General features: G+C 43.3%; 1 protein-coding gene across 2 annotated transcripts; it reads left to right on the top strand.

Annotated features, from left to right (window-relative positions):
* Positions 1-2,934: 2,934 nt before the first annotated feature.
* On the top strand, positions 2,935-17,359 carry ZNF606 (zinc finger protein 606). 2 transcript variants are annotated; one of them, XM_029926401.1, is made up of 4 exons: positions 2,935-4,345; positions 7,527-7,653; positions 8,106-8,201; positions 14,100-17,359. In XM_029926401.1, the coding sequence occupies exons 2-4, from the start codon at positions 7,620-7,622 to the stop codon at positions 16,061-16,063; spliced, it is 2,094 nt and encodes a 697-aa protein (XP_029782261.1). In that variant the 5' UTR covers positions 2,935-4,345; positions 7,527-7,619; the 3' UTR covers positions 16,064-17,359. The 2 variants fall into 2 exon arrangements, with proteins under 2 accessions (XP_029782261.1, XP_029782262.1); XM_029926402.1 differs by lacking the exons at positions 2,935-4,345; positions 7,527-7,653 and adding an exon at positions 8,311-8,377 and having other exon boundaries at positions 8,119-8,201.
* The last annotated feature ends 5,748 nt before the right edge of the window (positions 17,360-23,107 follow it).

Below are 23,107 nucleotides of genomic sequence, written 5' to 3'. Positions count from 1 at the left end.
CTGAGATGCTTAGGGAGGGAGGCCCCAAGCCTCGGAGGAGCTGAGCCCAACTAAGGCCTCGAGAAGTGGCAGACTGTCTGCATAGAGTCACCGGGGCACGGGCAGCCGGAGTCCTTCCGCGGTGGGGAGGGATGCTGCCTGGAGATCTGACGCGCTGGCACCAGAGGTGAGGGGACTGCACCGGCCTTGTAAGCAGGGCCTGGCCTTGCCTGGCACGGCCTGTGTGTTGGGTGGGGGTGGGAGCTCTCCATTACCGGCATCTGGGTGAAGCTTGACCTTCATCAGAATTTAGGATGGAGAGGCCAGGATGAACCCAGCCAGGCCCGGAATGCCTGCTGCGAAGCCAGGGCTCCGGTCGGTGGTAATAAAGAGCTTCCTGAGGGCAGGGGGCAGGAGGCGCCATTGTCTAAAATGTGGCTGGAAGGGTGTCCCTGGCAGGAGTGGAGAGGAGGGGGACCATGGGGAGCAGGCTGGCATTTCAGGCATCAGTGAGACCAGGACCTGGGAGCAAGACTTTATAGGCAGGTAAGGGAATCCATGCAGGGCAGCTTCGTGGCCGTGGCCGTGGGGACCGGTCCTGAGAGGGATGGGGCAGCAGAGAGGATATGGGACGGGTGGCAGCAAACAGGATAGTGGGAGCTGATGCTCCTGGAAAGGTGTCCGCTCCCTTCCCTCCTGGCCAGTCTTTTCATTAGAGGAGCCCACTGTAGAAAAACCAATTGTTTTAATAACTTTATTAAAATATTCAGATACCATAAATGTGTATAGTTCTGTGGGTTTTTGTATATTCACGGAATTATGCAACTGTTACCAACCGGTATATGTTTCTGGTTCTGCTTCTAGAACATTTTCATCCTCCAAAGAAATTCTATGCCCATTAGTAGTCACTCCCTGTTCCCACCACCCTCCATCATGGCAACCACTAATTTTGTACTTTCCTTATGTATTTGTCTCTTCTGGACATTTCACATAAAGGGAGTCATATGATCTATGACCTTTTGTGTTTGCTTTCTGTCACTTAGCATGTTTTTAAGGATCATTTATGTTGCAGTACAGATCAGTATTTTATTTCTTTATATGATTTAGAGGCAGCCATTTTTAACTTGCTGTTTTTGGTTCCTTAGGGTTGTCTCCATATAGCTGAATGAGAGCTTTTCATCCTGATTCATGAAATTTACATTTACTCTTTTCTCTTTACTATGAAAGATGAGGAAAAATAGTTTTGTTACCATATTTAGATTTTTTTCTAAGTTAAAATAATGGATCAAGCAAATGTAAGATACTGAGGTATGAAATTATTAATAACGTATTTATGCCTCCCCACAAATTAAAAATATGTGATGAACGCTCCCACGGTTTCAGAGCTGACTGGTGTAGTGCATCGCAAGTGTGCTGTCCCCACGTGTCCGCACGGCTGTCCCGTGGCGCAGAGGGCCTGACCCCCGTGGTACAGAGCGGTTGTCAGGCGGCAGGACTCGGGCAGCTGTGATGTTCACTGCTGTTCTGGGGTCTAGTCACTTTCACATTCTGTAAAAGAATCAGCAGGGAGGCAAGGCGGAAAGACGGGCTCTGACTCAGTCGCTTGGGAGCAAAAGTTAGTTGTAATAAAATCCTGTGAAGAAGCCTTAATAATCATTGGGCTGCACCCTGCTGTTAATTTATGGGAGGGTTCCTGAGAATTATTAGGGCTAATGCCGAGAAAATAAAACGGAGAATTAAAATAACAACGCCCTCCAGTGTCTGAAGCGTTTTGATTTCTGAGAACATGCTCCTTGCCCCCTCCCCACACTCACTTTGGGTCTTTCCCTGTGGGAGACTCAAGACTTGGATCGGGTGAGTTTGGTACTAAGCAAGGTCTTCAGGAACGCTAATGAGAGCCCCGTATCTCTCTGCTGTTCCCTCCAAATCAAATACTGAAATAAAGCATTCATCTGGTGAGAACATCCAGTGCTGTCATCCCTTGTTATCTGAATAGTCCATCTGGGGGAACGTGTTGCATCGCAGAGTTTCAGCTAGTGGGAGCCCAGATCCCATTATTTTGAAGAATAGGGAAAACGACGATACCCTGTTTAAAAAGCTCCAGTCGGCTGCCTCAGATACGGAAAGTCTCAAACGTATCTTTAACAAGCCACTGATGATTTGTGTGTGATAAGCATGCACATAAGTAACAATAATCCTCGGCACCCAGCCCTGGCTGTCCTGAGGATGTGTGCAGTTGTTTTCCTTTTCTGCAAAGAACTTGCCCGAAAATACTAATGAAATTCTCAAGTCACCAAAGAACCCATCTGAATTTCCTGAGATTTCGTGAGTTGGCCAGCTGTCCATTTTCTCAGATAATGCAGGAGCTGAGACCCACCTGCTCAGCAGCCTCTACGTCTTCCTCAGACCCTCCCGTGATGTAGATGTGTGGCCGGGCTCCGTAAAGAGCCCTGGAAAGTGGTCATATACACGGACAAAATGAGATTGCAAGAATGATTACAGGGAATTAGGGTGAGACACTTGCAAGTCATCCTAGAAGTTGTTTGTGAAGTGCAAGTTCAGGTAAGGGTTACCTGGGAGTGGAGCAGCTCACTCCTCGCGCTAGCTTCTGGGGCCCCTCGTCTCCACAGTGGGGAGACTGGGTGCCCGACTTCCTCCATTTCCTCTTTCTGTTTCACCTCTGGTCTTGGCTTTGCATTTTCTGTCTCATTGAGGCCTCCATGAACTGTGGACTTCAATATGGGAACATACTCAACTGGGCATCTTTTTTCCTTCCTGTTGGCAGCCCATGGGTTCCTTCCCCTTTATAACATCTACAAATCTGGAAATAACTTCTTTTTTACTTACTTAAAATTTTATTCTGGCAAATCTCATAAATACAGAAGAGTATGAGAAGTAATCAAATATGGTCTCCATTACTCAGAATGAACAGTTGTTAATGTTTTGTAATATATACTTAGTTTTCCCCAGTCACGTTCTCTTCTTACGTTTACCCAGAATAACCACTTAAGGTGTGTACACAGCTAATTTCTGTATTTCTATAGACATCACATAGATAGTAATCTAATTCTTTTTAAGATTTTTTTTTCCCTAAGTCATCTCTGTAACCAGTGTGGGGCTCAAACTCCCAACCTTGAGATCAAGAGCTGCCTGCTTTTACTATCCGTAGTTTTTCTATACTTTGCTTATTCAAGGTCACCTTTGAGGTCCGTTCATGTGATAAGTTCATTTCCTTTAGCCCCCTGTTCATCCGTTTTACGGATATGCTTAGAAGTTCCCCCACCCCCACCATTTTTATTATTCTAGGGAAATCTGTTGGACCTTGTAATTTCATTTTGTGCATACATATAAATGTTATCTAGACGCGCCCCTGAAAGGAGAGATGCTGAGTTTTAGGGTGCATGTGTGTTTGCAGTATGACCAGCGCTGCCATGTGGCTCTTGGAGAGGGCAATGCACAGCCCGTCTCCGCCTCTGCTGCCAGGTGGCATGTCAGGTCTTTTAATTTTTGAATTGCTCAAGACCAAAATGATAGATTGTAGTACTATGTGTTTCATTGATTGCTAGTGAGGGGGTGTATCTTTACATATTGTTACTGATCATCTGTATTTCTTCTCCCTGTATCTCTCTCCCACTCCTAGATCTGTGTAGACTCTGACCTGTTGATATGTAGGCATTTTATAGACATTCTGGATCCTGATTCTTTGCTGTGTGCAAATGGTCTCCCACGCTGTAGCTTGTCTGAACTCTGGTGGTCTTTGTCAGTCCCACGTTTCCCGTGTCTGTATTTGTTTATAGCTAGTGTTTTTGTGTCTTGTTTAAAGAACTCACATGTTTTAAAAAAAAATTCTATCTTGTCCTATTCCAGGCCTTCTCTTAAATGGCGGGCCTCCTGGAGCAATTGCTGTGTGTTCACATTTGATGAATTCTTGTTCTTTCAGAGACCCTCTTGTGTCATCCTGATCTATACTGAAACCCTCCAGTCAGAGAATTGGAATTACAGTTCAGTGAAAGTAGGATTGTAGATGCTGCCAGTATTCTGTGTACTTCGGTGCTTGTGCTGCACACGTTCCTCGTGTATCCAGGGCTCCTCTGGCCTCCTGATTGGCCTTCCTCTGTGCGTGTGTGTGTCTGTCTGTCTGTCTGTCTCTCCCTCCCAACAAATCCCTCTAAGCGCCATGGACCTGCTTGGGCCAGGATCCTCAGGTTGGTTGTTTCCAGTTTCCCCGGCATGCAGCTGGCTGTCAAGCCACAGACTCCTGCCCCACATCTGTGAGGTTTCAGCTCCCGGCGCACTAGTCACCTGAGCAGTCAGAGAACTCGTACCCTCCTGTGTCCGAGCAGGCTGGAGGCGGTGTTGCCTGAGTGTAAGTGCGGGGCCGTCGGTGGTGGCGCTGCCCACAGGTGGGTGGCTGGGACCTGGGACCGCTGGCAAAGCTGTCCTGAGTACGGACTTGCCTCTCACTCCTGCCTCACCTGTCTTTTAAGCTCAGAGCCCCAAGCCTCTCCTGGAAACCTCTTCCACCCGAGCCCCGTCTAACACGTGGGGGCTGGGATTCTCTCTGCTCTTTCCTCCGTCTGCTACTCCTTCATCGGTTTCCTATCTTGCGAGAAGGTTTGGAACACCACTTGCCAACGGCCTCTTTTCACTGCCTGGGATATTTCTTTCTCAAACTTTATTTAGGAGATTTTTAAACCCCAAAGTGGAATCTGAACCTTGTGTTAGTTCCAGTTATCATTTTAACAAGTTACTACAGACTTAATGTCTTAGAACAATATGAATTTTCTCTCTTGTTCTAGAACTCTAAAGTCTAAAGTGGGTTTGTAGGCTCTTGGCAGTCAGTCAGTCTATGATCCCATTGATACCTCTTCTCTGACATATATTATGTCTTCTTCCCTTCAGATGTCAATAAATAGCAACGTTTTTCAAAGACCAAAAAAAAAGCGAGGGGTGGTCTGTAAGGCTGTATTCCTTCTGGAGACTGCAGGGGAGAATCTCCTTCCTGGCGTTTCCTGTCTTCTGGAGGCTACGTGCACCTTCAGGGTGCCTTGCTCCAACATCACATCTCCTTTGACTCAGACCCTCCTCCTCCCTCCTTGTAATTACTTTGAGCCCACCTAGATGATCCAAGATGATCTCCCCAAATCAGTATCCGTAATATAATCACATCTCTGCGGAGTTCCTTTGTCATGTTAATGTGATGGTCATAGGTTCTGGGATTTAGGATGTCAGATCTCTTGGCATTATTACAAACACCCATGTTCAGTAACTTCAACTGTCAGCTTTCAGATTTGTGCCTTTTTCTCTATCCTGACACTTCTTAAAAACTGGAATATTTTAAAGCAAATTTCATATATTCTATCGTTTTTGCATATCAACACTTCTGTGTAATGTCTAAGAGATAGATACTTTTCAGAAATAACTTTATCAATACGTATTCCACATCCAACAAAATTAACAACAGTAGTTCCAGTGATCAGTTTTTCCAGTTGTCCCCCAAATACATTTGGTTTATTCAAATCAGGATCCAAACAAGGACCACCCACTATGTGTGCTTAATATGCTGAAGAAACCAGGTCACTTGTCTTGTTGGTTTGCCTGATTTTGGCCTCTTGATGCCCCCCATCCCTTTGCCTCCTGTAAGCTGGCGGGAGTCCACGTAGGTGGTGCTGGGTCCTTCCTGCTGGGTTGGATTAGTGGGCACAGGAATCTGGTTGTCCCATTTTCAGAAGATGTGGATTAGTCAGGCAAAGTATAGCTGCTTCTCCATTATTCATGTTATTCAGACGTGTTCCGTGTCTGCCTTTCATGTGTGAAGTAGCAGTCACTGATGACCATTGCCAATGTCTAATATTTGATTAAAGGTTGCAGATTCACTCCTTGATGAGTTCAGTCCTTCAATGTCTTTTAGAACTAGTTCTTTATATGCTTTACATGTGTATGGGGATTCCATGAGGGTTGTGGGAAGGATGGGAGGTTAACTTGTGGCTCAGTTCACCAGCTTGACAGCTGCTAGGGTGTGGGTTTGGACCTTGTTAAGTGTAGCTGAACTGAAGCCATCAAGTGGATGCTGCCCTCTGGGGGAGTTAGGTGGCATCAGGGAGCACCCCAGGAGCACCCTGGTGAGAGAGCATGGCCTCCCACTGGTCCCTGGCATGATTGCTCTGTGAAAGTACACCAAGCTTATGATTTCAGCTCATTTGGGCTTTGTGCACTTCTCGATCCAAATGTTAACATTTATATTAAAAAGTTTATATTGCTTAAAAACAGAAGCATCACCCATCAAAGAAACTGAGGCCCTAGGCAGGTCTGTAGAAGAAAGCCAAGGTATTGGCCTTGATGTGTCTAAGGTCAGGGATAGTTGTACTAAGGGAAGTTTTGCTCTGCCGTTTTAAGTGCTTTGCAGAGTAAGGGAATTACTGCAGCAGAATCAGTTCTGTGTCTTAAGCCAAGCATTGTTTGGTGGAGGGGGAGCAGTTGAGATGGAGAGAGTAAAAGTTGTTACACTGAAGACCAGTCACGAGTGACCCTGATCAAAGATAACAAACTCAATTTGTGAGCCTTGACCAGCAGGGACAGAAGGGAAGGTGGTGGGAAAGGCCGTGTGAGGGTAGCAGCGACGTAACAGGACACGAAGGTGTGGGAGGGGTTCACAGGATGCTCAGCTCGCGCCAGAAAGCTGGTTTCCAAATGGAGGGGAGGACCCAGAAGCCATCCAGGCCTGTGGGGATTGTAGCATACCACCCATGATGGACGGCTCTCTCCACTATCGCCACAAGGGAACGCGTGCTGCCCTCCACCCTGGACGTGCCCAGATAACTGACGCTCACACTGAGTGCTTAAGAGCAGAGTGATATGTTCATTGTAAAAGTTTCTAATCGTCTTCCCGATGTGTTTCTAGTGAGCGTTCCTGGTTCTATTTTTCCTAAAAACATCAGTTGGAACATTTTTAACCCAAGGGTTTTTGACAACGCCTGTACCTGATTTTCTTTTTCTTTTTCTTTTTCTTTTTTGGGCCTGGGCTGCTCTGCTCAAAGCTGTCTTACCCTTAGCTCCAGTCCTTGGGACAGAGAGGATCTGGGAATGGAAACCCGCCTATAGTGGCCGGGAGGACAGCCTGTGAATATTTAATATCACCCTTTCAGGTACTAGATCCACATGTTGAGCAAAGACTGCAACACAGTTGGCCTGCAGACAGCGCTTGTAGTCTGCTTCCTCCCTGGTCCTGGCCTTGAGTGTCTTCGTTTTCAGAGAAGATGGGGCACTGGCCCTATGGGAGTCCTGTCCATACTAGCCAGTATGGAGAGACCTGCTCATCTTTGTTTTGGTTTTCATGGGCCCAGATACCTAATTTCTTAAGAGTACATCCCAAATAGCGTGTCCTTGGGGGCCTCCCAGTGAGACCTGACCCAAATCAGTTGCAGTACTGAACATATCCGGGACAGTTCCTCTGTATTCTGTCCCTTCCCCACTGTGGTCAGCTCCATCCCCGGAAAACATTGGACGGTGTGGCCGCAGGCTGAGGAGGAACTTCTGGGCTCTTTTAGGAACCAGTGACTTTCAAAGACGTGGCTGTGGACTTCACCCAAGAAGAGTGGGGGCAGTTGGACCCTCTTCAGAGGACCCTGTACCGTGATGTGATGCTGGAGACCTATGGCCATCTGCTGTCTGTGGGTAAGGCGGTGCTGCCCAGTCATGAAGGTGTCTGCACGCACCTGTTTAAAAGCTCACAGACGGTCACTATTGGTAATAAATGTTAACTAGATTTAATGTTACGATAATAACACTAAATGCTAATTTCACAATGTATACAAATATTGAATCATGTACACTTGAAACTGATATGTTACATGTCAGTTATATCTCAATTTTAAAAATTAGCAATGCATAACACCACCACCGATCAATAACACTTGGTAAATAAAAATAAAATAAAAAAATAAAAGAGCTCCTAGAAGTCTCAGAAGGGCTGAGATGCTCTTGAGACCTCCTGAGGTTCAGGGACAAAATCCCTAATGCTAATAAAGCATAAAGTATGCTTATTCTGCCCAGGTGAGAAGTCAGGGAAGAACAGGCAAGGGAATTTACAAGGCTACACAAGTCCGTGTTTTTTCCTCCACGCGTAGGGAATCAGATTGCCAAGCCGGAGGTCATCTGTCTGTTGGAGCAAGGAGAAGACCCGTGGTCAGTGGAACAAGCACATCCTCAGAGCACTTGTCCAGGTGAGGGCGGGGGGGAGCGAGGACCTTTCCTCCAAGCCCCCCTGTGTGAGAAAGGGGCGGAGACCATGAGGAGTTCCTTCCTCGGAGACAGTCACAGTTCCCCCCCCAGGGAGCTGTCCCATGCATTGCCTGTCGCAGCTGCCGATTCAGAGCAGAGATGGCCTGCTGTTAACAAGGTAACATACTGTGTGAGCCGCAGTTTCCCTTCCTCTGCGTCCATTCTCCTTGAGGCCTCTCATTCTGTGCTGCCCATTTCTCTTTTGAATTTGTTCTCATTTCCTTTATCGACAAACTTGTAGCCAGGAGCCACGGAATGTTTTTTTTCTTTAAGGGTTTTATATAGGTAATGTATTCACATGGTTCAAAAACCTCAGCGTTATATAGAATATGTGAGCTGAAAAATCTCATTTATTTTTGCTGCTGGTATCCACATTACTCTTACCCCTGCCTTTCCACAGGACACACACACACAGACTAGTAACCACTTTTCTTGTACTATACATGTTTCAGCTATTTTCTTAGTGGTTTTCCTGGGGATTATAATTAATATTTTAACTTACGTAATGTACTTTGGTTAATACCATTAATTTTGGTAGCATACAAAAACTTTCCTTCTGTCAGGGCACCTAGGTGCCTCAGTCGGTTAAGCATCCGGCTTCGGCTCAGGTCATGATCTCATGGTTTGTGGGTTCGAGCCTCGCATCGGGCTCTGTGCTGACAGCTAGCTCAGAGCCTGGAACCTGTTTCAGAGTCTGTGTCTCCCTCTCTCTTTGACCCTTCCCTGCTTGTGCTGTCTTTCTCTGTCTCTCAAAACTAAATAAAAAATGGGGAAAAAAAAAACCCTTCTGTATATCTCTATCCTCCGCCATTTATGCTGTTATTGTCAAAAATTACATCTATACATAGTATGTCTACAACATAGACCTAATTTATTGCTTTGTTTTTGTCTTCTTTTAATGTTTTTTTTACTTTTGAGAGACAGAGCGTGAGTGGGGGAAGGGTAGAGAGACAGGGGGACACAGAATCCAAAGCAGGCTCTAGGCTCTGAGCTGTCAGCACAGAGCCCAGTGTGGGGCCTGAGATCATGACCTGAGCTGAAGTCAGATGCTTAGCCAACTGAGCTACCCAGGTGCCCCTATTTTTGTCTTTTAAATAAGATAGAAAAAAATTACAAACAAAAAATGCGTGTACACAGCCTTGTTATATTTACCTATGTCGTTATGTTTATTTGTGTCCTTTATTTTGAGTTACTGCTTAGTGTCCTGTCATTGCAACTTAAATGAGTCCATTTGTCTTAGGGCAGGTTTGCCGGCAGCAGACTCTCTCAGATTGTCTGTCTGGGAGTGCTCTCCTCTCCCCTTCATCTTGGAAGGAGAGTTTTGTCCGATACAGGATTCTTGGTTGGCAGTATTTTTCTTTCTCACCTCCATGGTCTGAAGAGGAATACACTGTTGGTCGTATGACGATCCCTTGGATGTGATCAACTGCTTCTCTCTTGCTGCTTTGAGGATCCTCTCTTAGGCGTTGGCTTTTGACAGTTTAATTATTCTAGGTTCCCAGAAATGTATTAGAACTTTTCAAAGCCCCTAAGAGTGGCTTCTCCCTCAGCTTTTTAGAAACCATTGTGGTTTTGTGTATCGTTTGCCTCAGCGACTTTTTATTACGCTGCCTGTAGATGTTTGACAAATACCTGCTGCCTTGAGGCTTCTAGCCCCTGACAACCTTTCACAGGCCTGGCAACCACCAGATGGCTCGAATAATGACTGTCCTTTGGGAATGAGGTTTTGGGGAGCCCCCGGCTTCATTCTGTTCTCTCTAGAACCAGAAATATTGGCTGTTTTTTTCCAAGGCTGCTGCTGAGGCGGGGAGCCCGAGATGGGACTAGGGTAAGCTCCAGTGCCCCAGAGCTTACTGTTAAAAAGCCCAGCGTCTTTCTTGAATAATGTCTTCCCTGGGCTGCTGTAGGAGTTTGGTTGATTTATAGAATTCTGAGGAAATTGATTCTGACAGTTTTTGCCAGTTTTGGGTTGCTTTAATGGAATGGTGAAATTTCAGAGGCCCTTATTTTTGCCATTTTTACTGACATCTTGCCCTAGGTAGTCAGTTTTAGTTTCTAAACTGGGTGGTTCAGTCGGGTAAGCGTCTGATTTCAGCTCAGGTGATGATCTCATGGTTCGTGGGTTCAAGCCCTGCATTGGGTTCTGTGCTGATGGCTCAGAGCCTGGAGCCTGCTTCAAATTCTGTGTCTCCCTCTCTCTCTGCCCCTCCCCCACTCATGCTCGCTTGCACTCGCAAAGATAAATAAACATTAAAAAATTTAATAATTTCTATTGTGTTTCCAGAGTTTCTTTACACAGCTAAAGCATATAGGGATATGGTTGTTTTCACCTTTCTAAAAGTAGATTATGATCTATTCTGTTGTGTATCTTGCGCTTTTTTTTTTAATGTTTTATTTATTTTTGATACAGAAGAGACCGAGCATGAGAGGGGGAGGGTCAGAGAGAGAGGGAGACACAGAATCTGAAACAGGCTCCAGGCTCTGAGCTAGCTGTCAGCACAGAGCCTGACGCGGGGCTCGAACCCACGAACGTGAGATCTGACCTGAGCCGAAGTCGGAGGCTTAACCGACTGAGCCCCCCAGGCGCCCCTATCTTGCTCTTTTTAATGTAACAATGTACCTTAGCCACTCTTGAGTTGTGAAGGTAAATGTCTTCCCATCCATTCTCATGAAGTAGGCTTTTTTGGAGTCTCTTCAGTTGCCCCATCTAGGGCTCTGAATTCCAGGAGCTTTAACTCTCCTCCTCTTGGTGCTGACCATTCTAAGTTACCATCCCGAACCACCGTCCTGAACTCTGGTTCCATCACCTCCATCATTACAATTCTCCCGTTTTGCAAATCACTTCAACCAACTCCCTGAAATTGCTGGAACCAGGAAGCTCATCTCTTCCTTCTAGATTATGTTCCCCCATCTTTTTTGATGCATATCCCTGGTACCAGCCTTCTGTGAGTCCCCTCAAAGCTGGAAATTGAGAAGTCTTCTTGACTTCCTACTTTTTCCTATCCAAGATGTAATCTTTCTTCTAACTCCTGAGATTTTCTGGCTCTGAAATGTTAGTTGGGTCCTTCAGCTTCTACCATCATCACCCCCAGGACCCTTAGAAAACTTGAGCTCAAGTTAATGAGTAGATTCTTACTTATTATTAGTTACCTCAGGTGTTTTTCCTAGATCTGCCTCCCTGAAATCTTCCATTATGAGTGCTCTGTCAGTAAATCTGCAGTGATTCGAGTAGCCTTTTACATAACTCTGACTAGACTTCAAGACCATTCAGTTTTTTCTATTATTTTTCTCATTTTGTCACTAACTCATGCTGTAGAGCAGTTTGTCTGTATTCTAGCAAGGCCTGAAGGCTGAGCTCATGTCATTTCTCTTGTGCAGAGCCTTCCTGGATTGTTTCTGGGAACACTGATTACTGATCTCCTCCCCTAGCGCGCCCCCAGCCCCCACGCAGCATCTGCATGCCCTGTCTCAGTGATACACTGTGTTTATTGTTGACAGCTGTGCAGTGTGTCTTCTCATCGCATAGATGCTGACTTCCTGGTTAGATGATGCTTTGTTGTCTCGTCTCTGGTTCTGGATACTCAGGCTATACTACAGAGTATATAGTAGGACAAGAATTGTTCATTTGTTCAGCTACCATTTCTTAAAGTTTCTACTGTAAGGATTCAAAATCTGTATAAAGATTGATCATTGCCTAACTTCTAGGAGCTAAGTTTGAAATTAGTAATAAATGCCAGATCTTGAGCAAAGTAGGGCCCCTGTCGTAATGGACTTGGATAGTAAAAGGAAGGAAAATGGTGTATAGTGAGGAGAGAAGAAAAACCTAGAGGAACTGAAGAGTCTAGGTTGAATTAGGTATCGGTGACTTAGACCCTGTAGTAGGGTAAATAATGACCAATGCCCTCAAAAGATGTCCTCATCTTAAACTTGCGATTCTGGTACTTCATATGGCAAAGGAGCTTTTTGGATGTGTGTAAATTTTGAGATGGAAGGATTATCTTGTATTACATGAGTGACCATGGTAGTCTCAAGGTCCTTATAAAAGTGAGGCAGGAGTATCCAAGACACCGAGAGTGGATGTGGTAACAGAAACAGAGGATGGAGTGATATGCTTTGAAGATGGAGAAAGGAGCTATAAGCCAAAGAATTCAGGCAACTTCTAAAAGCAGAAAAAGGGCAATGCTGTAGATTCTCCCCTGGAGGAAGCTCCCCTGATTTTCACCCAGTAAAAGCCATTTTGGACTTCTTACTTCCAAAGCTGTGAAGTAATAAGATGGTGTCATTTTTAGGCTGCTACCTGTGTGGTAATTTGTTACAGCAGCAATAGGAAACTAAGACAGACCCCTTCAGTTGTTGGAGGACTGGGGGGCTTTCATATATTGAACTTACCAGACATTTCACTGGACTCACAATCTTGTGGAGACATAGGAAGCATCCTCTATGGATAGTATAGAGCCAGTATGAGTGTGTGTGTGTGTGTGTGTGTGTGTGTGTGTGTGTATTTAATTTTATTTGTAACTAATTTCAACACCCAACATGGGGCTTGAACTCATGACCCCAGGATCAAGAATTGCATGCTCCACTGACTGGGCCAGCCCGGTGCCCCAAGCCAGTATTTAAATACAGATTATATCAGGCTATAACTCCTGTGTCTTCATCATAAGTTGCCTTTCAAGTCTGTGTTGTGCGCCCTTACTCTACAAAGCATTTTGTAGTTGTTAAGAGAATTGTAACTCTAGGAGCATCCTTAAACTATGGTGACTTGTGGGCTGATAAGTCTTGTGTCATTGAACAGAATATGAAACAATGTCACAGCATATTATCATAGATAAGATCCTTGCTTGAAACTTCTGTTGGTGATACTTTCTCTTAATGCCAGTTCCTCCTTTTTGGGGGGCAGGTGTCAAAATAGGAGCCAAGATATTATAACACAGAAATGAATTAGGACACTTCCATCATTTTAACATCAGTTAAAGGCCTGATTGCTTATTTATCTTCTAAGCAAGTTATTTATTTTTTTACCTTAATAGTATTCACTGGGTCCTTTTGTCCCGGGTCTCCCAGGCCACCCTTAGGTTCAGAGATTCACTAGGGTGCACAGGACTCGATTCAAAGTCATTGTACTCAAGGTACTGGTATATGACACTGAAAGGATACAACACAATGTCAGCAGAGGGAGAAGGCACGTGAAGCTAAGTCGGGAGAAAGCCAAGTGCAAGCTTTAAGTAGTCCTTTTCCAGTGGAGTTGCAAGGGATGCACACATTTAACTCCTTCAGCAGTGAGTTGTGACAACACGTATGAAGTGGCCTCTACTAGGAAAGCTTGCCAGAGCCTAGGAGTCCAGGGTGTTTATTGGAGATTGGGCATTTGGATACACAGTGCCTGTGTAACTGACTCTGACCTCTGAAGCTCCAGAGGCCCAGACGGAAAGCAGGTGTTTACCAGAGATGACCATAAATGTCATTGTACACACTATCTGGAGATACTGGAACAGAGGCTCCAAGGCTTCAGGCATGCCAGACACTCTTAGATCATTCCAGGACCTCAATTCCTTTACCACACACCCTTACTCTGGCCTTTTTTTTTTTTGCATGGGAAAATACCCCTAAGTGATCTTTATTAGTATCCATTATACACTTATTCTGGCTCACATACTTTTTTTGTTCAGTGTTCATGATTCTCCTCTTCCCTATTATGATCTTGCTTTTTGTTGCAAAACTATTTGAAAACAAGTTCACACCTGCCTTTTCAGTAATATGGACAATAAATCTCACTTTCCCACTCTGTTCTCAGAATTTTTTTCTCTGTGCTCTCATGGCTTTTTTTCTGATTATTTCAGAGTGGATGAGAAATCTTGAAAGCAAAGCATTGATCCCAACACAAAGCATTTTTGAGGAAGAACAATCCCATAGCATGAAGCTGGAAAGATACATTTGGGATGATCCTTGGTTCTCCAGGTTAGAAGTCTTGGGATGTAAAGAACAGTTGGAAATGTATCACATGAACCAGAGTACAGCTATGAGGCAAATGGTCTTCATGCAAAAGCAAGTATTGTCTCAAAGAGGTTCTGAATTCTGTGGACTTGGAGCAGAGTATAGCCAGAGCTTAAACGTTTTTCCATCTCAGAGAGTTTCTCAAATAGAACATTTATATAAGCCTGATACAAATGCTGAAAGCTGGCAGTATAACTCAGCCATAATGTATGCAGATAAGGTCACCTATGGAAATCATGATTATGACAAAACTTTCTACCAGTCCATACAACCTATTCAGCCTGAAAGGATGCAGTCTGGAGATAATCTTCTCAAATGTACTGATGCTGTTAAATCTTTCAATCATATACTACATAAGGGGATGCATACAGGAGAAAAGCTCTATGAATATAAGGAATGCCATCAAATCTTTAACCAGAGCCCATCATTTAATGAACACCCACGACTTCATATTGGAGAAAACCAGTATGATTACAAAGAATATGAGAATATCTTTTATTTTTCATCATTTATGGAACATCAAAAAATTGGTACTGCAGAAAAAGCATGTAAATACAATGAATGGGAGAGAGTCTTTGGGTGTGACTCGTTCCTTACTCAACATGCAGGCAGCTACGCCTCAGAGAGACCCTATGAATGTAATGAATGTGGAACATCTTTCATCTGGAGCTCCTACCTTATCCAGCATAAGAAAACTCATACTGGAGAGAAACCCTATGAATGTGATAAATGTGGAAAAGTATTTAGAAATCGTTCGGCCCTTACTAAACATGAACGGACTCACACTGGAATAAAGCCCTATGAATGTAATAAATGTGGTAAAGCCTTCAGCTGGAATTCTCATCTTATTGTACATAAGAGAATTCATACAGGAGAAAAACCTTACGTATGTAATGAATGTGGGAAATCTTTCAACTGGAACTCCCATCTTATTGGACATCAGAGAACTCATACTGGAGAGAAACCTTTTGAATGTACTGAATGTGGGAAATCTTTCAGCTGGAGCTCCCATCTTATTGCCCATATGAGAATGCATACTGGAGAGAAGCCCTTTAAATGTGATGAATGTGAAAAAGCTTTCAGGGATTACTCAGCCCTTAGTAAACATGAAAGAACTCACTCTGGAGCAAAACCATATAAATGTACTGAATGTGGAAAATCCTTTAGCTGGAGCTCCCATCTTATTGCCCATCAGAGAACTCATACAGGAGAGAAACCCTATAACTGTCAGGAATGTGGCAAGGCATTCAGAGAACGCTCAGCACTCACTAAACATGAAATAATTCATTCTGGAATCAAGCCTTATGAATGTAATAAATGTGGAAAGTCCTGCAGCCAGATGGCTCACCTTGTTAGACATCAAAGGACTCATACTGGAGAAAAGCCCTATGAGTGTAATAAATGTGGGAAATCCTTCAGTCAGAGCTGTCACCTTGTTGCTCATCGGAGAATTCACACTGGTGAGAAACCCTATAAATGTAATCAGTGTGAAAGATCCTTTAACTGTAGTTCTCACCTTATTGCACACCGGAGAACTCATACTGGAGAGAAACCATATAGATGTAATGAATGTGGGAAAGCATTTAATGAGAGTTCTTCCCTTATTGTTCATCTAAGAAACCATACAGGAGAAAAACCCTACAAATGTAATCATTGTGAGAAAGCTTTCTGTAAGAATTCATCTCTCATCATTCATCAGAGAATGCATAGCGGAGAGAAACGCTTTATATGCAGTGACTGTGGAAAAGCCTTTAGTGGTCACTCAGCCCTACTTCAGCATCAGAGAAATCATAATGAAAAGAAACTGTGAATTGAATTGATGAGAGATTTTCCTTTTATCGTACATTTGGCAACACACTGAAAAAAAAAACCTTTAAATATAATCAAGAGGACAAATTGTTTAGTAAGAATTCAGGAAGACTTCTTTTTATTATTTGGTAGAAAATATCTCCTTAGAAGAAATCTGCAAATGAAAAGAATAGAACAAAGCTTTCGCAGTTATGTAGCCTTTACTTAACATCAGAGAATTACAGTGAAGAAAACTGTAAAATCCCCTTATGGTCCTACTAGATTCCTACCAGGAATCCTACTTGAGGAACATGAATATAGGGAATAAGACTTCTTTCAGTAAGAGATCTCAACTGAGATCTGAATTTGTGGATCATAGTACATTGTTAAGGGGAATCTTACTCTAGGGAAAGTTTTTCAACTGAAAATACACCATTTTGAACCAAGCTGAAATAATGGATAGGAAGATTTATAATAACATCTTGTGCATAATTATGGAAATACAGTTTGCTGTTATAAAGGGAGGATGCGGGTGCTGCATTTAACATGAAATAATGTGAATTTAAGAAAAAAATTAGTATTGAATGGGATATTTACTGTTGATCAAGATTAACCTTAGAAAAGATTAGTAAATGAGTTTACTAATGGTGAATGATTAATACCTAGAAGTATGAGACTGATGTTGTTGGAACAAAAGATGACAGTTTATGACCCATTGTATCAGTGTCCATGGTTTACTCCTGATTGCATCGTTGGACAACTCATGTGTAATCTGTTTTAGGCAATCACTATACGTTACCATTGTGGACACTGCATCAATATACATAATGTTAAGGAATGAAAAGGACATGAAATTGTATATACATATCTATTATAACATCTAAAAAATGTATATGGATAAGGATTGGAAGGATCCATGGAGAAATTAACCCTGTTAACTTAAGATTTTTTAAAAAAGTTTTACAAACACATACAGCACATATGTGCTAGGCTTTGTTTTAAGTGCTTTTCACATGTTAACTTGTTGAATCTCCTTAATTCTCTGAGATAGGAAGTAGTAGTATTCCAGTTTTACAAATGGAGAAACTTATGCAGAATGTTGAGAAACCTACCTAAGGACACACAGCTGTTAAGGATTGGAACTGAGATTTTTGGCTCTAGAGTCATGTTTTTAACTACCATGTTATGCTGCCTCTCCAGTGATTTTTTCCCCTAAATCTTTTCTTTTGTTCAGTTTTCTACAGTAGCTAACTTGATAATAAAAATCCAGAAATTCCTAAACAATGAGAAATAAAGTTACCTGGCTCTCTGTCCTGAATGATTTCTGATAACATGAAAGCTAAGCTGCCTTTGGAATATGAAGTCTGGATTGGACATTCAGGATCACTGCCATTTTCTAGGACTTAGGTTCCGTAAGATTTCACCACCCACAGTCCTGAGGATTACAGCACACCAGTGTCTGGAAGATAGACCAGAAGTTTGGGTAATGCTAAGGAATGCCCCTTGATGGGGTTAGAATGGCCCTCGTGGGACAGAGAGCAAGAGACACTATGGCACATGGGACCACTATTTCTCAAGGTCTCCCTCAAATTCAGTGTTTATACTTTCTTTATCTTCTCTAGATGAGAAGATTGCTTGATAGTAGGGGCGCCTCAGAAGGGAAGGAAGCACACCTAAGTCATCAGAGTAAGGAAATCTCTCTGAGTGCTCCTAAGGGAAAGGAAGCAGGATGGATAAGTGGATTTGGCTGTTCACAAATACTTCCTGTATTTCCCTAAAATAGGACTATAATCAGGGGTCAAGAATCCTTGGCTAGGCTTCAAGGACACTGGTTAGAAACCCAGAATACAAAAGGTTCACTAGTTCTTACAGGGCCCATGACTCCCCATTGGTTGAGAAACAGTGGCCTACTGGTGTGGGGAGGCTGTGTTCTCTTGTTGGGGCCCGTATAGGTATGTAACATCTGATTCCCTACCGTTCAGGGCTTAGTGCGTAACGGTCACCCATTAAATGTTGCAGGAGTAAATTAACTGAAAGTATTTCTCATGTGATTTCTGCAAGACCTTTAGAGAGAATAGAATTAGCAATATTTTCTCTGTAAGAGATGGTAGTATGTGGTGTAATCCACTTTGAGCAAATCCAGATTCTTTGATTTAGGGACTCCAAAGGGTCTCATAATTCATATACAATATTATACAAGCATCCTGACAAGCTACTCTGTATTATATAGCTTAATATCTTTTTAAAAAGTTTTTCTAAAAGTGCCTTTTGTGGCCCAGCCCGCATCACAGGTCAAGGGAAAGTCCCAGACTTGTGCTTTCTCCCGGAAGATCTCCCACATGCCTGTCATCTGTGGCGCAGCCTTATGTGCACAGTGAACCTTGGATGCTCAGGGCTCCCAGGCTCCTTCACCTTTCTTACTCTAACCCCTGGATGCCTTAATTCATTGCCTTTTTTACCCCATCTTCAACTCCTTTTTACTCCTTCCCAACTCTGGAATCTTTTGTGGGCCCAACTGGAACTCATTTCCTCATGAGCTCTCCCTTGAAACCTTCCTACTGTGACTGAAGCTTGGGACTCCCTTATGCACAGTCTCTCTTATGATGGCTTCAAGGGGTAGTTCCTTTCTCCTCCGCCCCCACTTTTCTCATTTGCAGCTTCTAGATTGTTCCTCCCTTCTCTGTAAAACTCACCTCTGACTCTTGGGACATAAGACCAATTTGTTTCCCTTCATTCCAGTCATCTATTACAGGTTACTCGTCCACACAGCACATTATTTCAGCACCTGCCTTACTGTCATAATACTTCCTGATTCCATCATTCATCTAGGTGATCCTTCCATGTGCTGACGTCACAGTTCTTTAACCCCACTGCTTATGGTTTTGTCAACCACTTGCCACAGTCAGTCACTCCCCTGATCATCCCTAGGACCGTTCCATTACTAGTGACTGGAACCCTCCACCATCTGTTTCCTAAACTGGTTGGTATTTAGTATCAAGATTCCAGCAGTCCCTATACTTAATCTTCCCTCATGGTCACAGCCAACAGATGACTTTGCTTCTCATTTACCTGAGAGAACAGAAAGAAGCAGCAGCAGCCTTCCATAACATTTACCCATCTTCCCCAGTGTCTGCACTGTCCCACAGGGACCTACATACGAACCGGCTGAGTTGGCTCCAGAACTTACCGATACTGCTGGAGGGCATTGCTCCAGCAAGTCTGCCGTGTCTCTTGTTATCATCACGTTTTCCCTATGTACTGGATTAATCCTACCAATATGTAAAGATGCTTAAAAAAAAGGTGGGGTGCCTGGGTGGCTCAGTCATTTGAGCATCTGACTTCAGCTTAGGTCATGATCTCAAAGTTCATAGTTCAAGCCTCACATCAGGCTCTGTATTGACAGCTCAGAGCCTGGAGCCTGCTTCGGATTCTGTGTCTCCATCTCTCTGCCCCTCCCCTGTTCGTGTGCTCGCTCGCTCGCTCTCTCTCTCTCTCTCACACACACACACACAAACTAAATGAATGTTAAAGATTTTAAAAAGAAAAAGAAAGAAAACCTCTTGATACTACATCCCCTTCTAGGTCCTGCATAATTTCTCTGCCTCATTATAGAAAGCAAAATTTTTCAAGAGTTGTCTGTTCTTCCTTTCTACTCTTGAAATGTCTCCACATCTACCTCACTGCCAGATGTCCTCCACATTGCTAAACCTAGTAGTCAATTCTGGTTTTTGCTTCCTTTAAGTATCAGCAACATCGTAGATCATAGATCCTTTCCTCCTTGAAACATGTTTTACTCCTGATTCTGGCCTTCATTTCAGGCCCCCTTGGCTGTTTCCTCCCCCGCTTGCATTACCTCTTCCTGTCAGAGTGCCCTGTTTCCTACCTGTTTACTCCCCTGAGGGTCTGATCCAGTCTTGAGGCTTCAAACACCACTGATATGCTGAGGATTTTAGTCCTAATTAGGGCTTATGTCTCTTTAGTTAATTCCCACCACACCCCAAGCTCTGGGCAACCGCCTCTCTCCTCTGGCACTACATACTAGAATTGTCTTTTAGAGTTTCATATAAACAGAATCATGCAGTATTTTATTCATACAGTACTTTTATTATGTGGACACTTTTGAGCCCAGGTTTTCTCCACATAATACTTTTTTGTTTGTTTTTGAGATTCATCCATGTTGTAGCTCCTATTAGTAGTTTACTCCTTTTTTTGCTGAGTAGCATTCCGTTCTGTGACTGTGCTACCATTACTTACCCTGCTCACCTGCTGATGAGCATTACGTTGTTTCCAGTTCTTGGCTATTGTAAATATAGCCACTGCAGACATTCTAACACAGGCTTTTGTGTGCAAGTTTTCATTTACTACCCAACAAAAACCTAAGAGGGGGATGGCTGAGTCTGAAGTGTATGAGTAACTTCCTTAGATACTGTCTGTGGGCCTTTTATTTATTTACTTATTTTTAAATGTTTTATTTATTTTTGAGAGAAAGACAGCATGAGCAGGGAAGGGTCCAGAGAGAGAGAGAGGGAGATACAGAATCTGAAGACAGGCTCCAGGCTCTGAGCTAGCTTTCAGCACAGAGCCCCACATGGGGCTCGAACCCACAAACCGTGAGATCATGACCTGAGCCGAAGTTGGAGGCTTAACCGACTGAGCCCCCCAGGTGCCCCATGGGCCTTTTAATCTGATGTCCTTAATCTGTTTTCCATTCTGGGAAATGTATGTCTTTTTTGTGATATTATCCATTTTCTTAAAGAATAAGAACAACAAAATATATTTGCACAGGGAGGATTTAAGCATAGGGAGCATTACAAGAGATAAAAGGACAGTTTTTAGAAGTCTGTGTTATGCTTAAATCTGGGACCAGTGAATTACGGCTTACTTTGGTTTCAGTGACAAATGGTAACACAGAATTCATGGCAGTGCAGCTTCTACAAGGACTGGTAAATATAGAGAGCAAAGAGCAAGTCAGACCAGTCTCCGGACTCTTCTAGCCACATGCCATACAGTGGGCTTTGTTTTCTGAACTTCCGCCGTTCATTTCGTACACCCTGGACAGTTAAGTGCAGGCACACGTGGTTATACACATTCACCTCGCTAATCTACCAGGGTGCTCTGCTCACCAGCTCTAGCCCACTTCTTTAGAAGGCAGTCAAGTGTTCCCAAATTCCTCTCCTCATTCTGTGCCTCTAAATTTCCTTTCGAAGCTTTAAACATTTCTTTATTTCCCTCTCTTGTATTTTCCTCCTCTTTGCATTTACAATTAAGAAGAAAAAAGAACTAAGAGGCAATAAATCATCCCAGAGATAGTCAAATTTGACAAATGTTACAGTTTCTTCTAAGGTCAAATTCATGTGTTTCTGTTTTAAAAAAAATTTTTTTTAATGTTTTATTTTTGAGAGAGAGATAGCATGAGCAGGGTAGGGCCAGAGAGAGAGGGAAACACAGAATCCGAAGACAGGCTCTGCTGACAGCTCAGAGCCTGACATGGGGCTCGAACCCATGAACCATGAGATCATGACCTGAGCCGAAGTCAGACACTTCACCAACTGAGCCACCCATGCGGTCTCCCTGAGCTTCTGATTTTATCTTGAGTAGCTTTGCATGTAAGTGGTGTTATGTCTGTAGTAAAAACAAGGTAAACTAGGACAGTGATTATAATGTTTTTAGCACCAAAAAAATACAAATATAGAATTTTATAATATGTCATAGGATAGTAAAGGAATTTTGAGTGACATGTTCTAAGACCTGTGCTAAACACCTGATGGAAATTTATGTCTTATTTTTTAATAATTCATCTTTTGTATTTAAAATTTTCTCGGGGTGCCTGGGTGGCTCAGTCGGTTGAGCCTCCGACTTCGGCTCAGGTCAGATCTCACATTTGTGGGTTCGAGCCCCGCGTCGGGCTCTGTGCTGACAGCCAGCTCAGAGCCTGGAGCCTGCTCTGGTTCTGTGTCTCCTTCTCTCTCTGACCTTCCCCCTCTCATGCTGTCTCTCTCTGTATCAAAAATAAATAAAACATTAAAAAAAAACAAAAAAAATAAAATTTTCTCTTTTAAGATTCTGATTATTCATATGTTAGCACACCTGTCTGTTGTCCATATTTCTTAGCCTTTTTTTATGTTCTCTAATTCCTTTTCCTTTCTTTTTTCTTTTGTCTGGTCATTTTCTCAGTTTGCTCTTCCAGTTTGCTAAATTTGTTTCTCAGCTGTCCATTTTGCTATTTATTTCCTCTACTGTGTCTTCATATCAACTATTGCTTAACATACCTAATGTTTATACTTGGTTCTTTTTTATGTGTCATTATTTTCATTTCTTATTGTTAATACCATGTCTTACTCTTTAAATGCATTTAACAGACTAATTTAAATTTTTGCTCCATCTGTTCTAATATATCTGTTTCTGGTGGAATCTGTAATCCGGTGTGTGTTTTCTCTTGAAACTGTTATGCTTAGAAAATTGATGGGGCGCGTGGGTGGCTCAGTCGGTTCGGCGGCCGACTTCGGCTCAGGTCATGATCTTAAGTTTGTGGGTTCGAGCCCCGTGTCGGGCTCTGTGCTGACCGCTCAGAGCCTGGAGCCTGCTTTGGATTCTGTGTCTCCCTCTCTCTCTGGCCCTCCCCCACTCATGCTCTGTGTCTCGCTCTCTCAAAAATAAATTAAAAAAAAAAAAGAAAATTGATTATCTTGGCCAGTGAGTATAAATCTTTTCGGGTCACTGACTATTTTATCAGTTGTATACATGTGATGGGAATAGATCCTGGTTCCTTTTTTTTTTTTTTAATTTTTAAAAATGTTTTATTTATTTTTGATACAGAGAGAGACAGAGCATGAGAGGGGGAGGGGCAGAGAGAGAAGGAGACACAGAACCGGAAGCAGGCTCCAGGCTCTGAGCTAGCTGTCTGCACGGAGCCCAACGCGGGGCTGGAACCCACAAACGTGAGATCTGACCTGAGCTGAAGTCGGAGGCTTAACTGACTGAGCCACCCAGGCGCCCCAAGATCTTGGTTCCTATAAACCCCACTGAGTTCACAGGTAGAGACAATGGATCCTGGGAGGGGAGGCGG

Source organism: Suricata suricatta, chromosome 16 (assembly GCF_006229205.1).
Source record: "Suricata suricatta isolate VVHF042 chromosome 16, meerkat_22Aug2017_6uvM2_HiC, whole genome shotgun sequence".
Taxonomy (NCBI): Eukaryota; Metazoa; Chordata; class Mammalia; order Carnivora; family Herpestidae; genus Suricata; species Suricata suricatta.
Note: the sequence above shows the minus strand (reverse complement) of the source record. Positions and strands in the feature narration are given on the sequence as shown.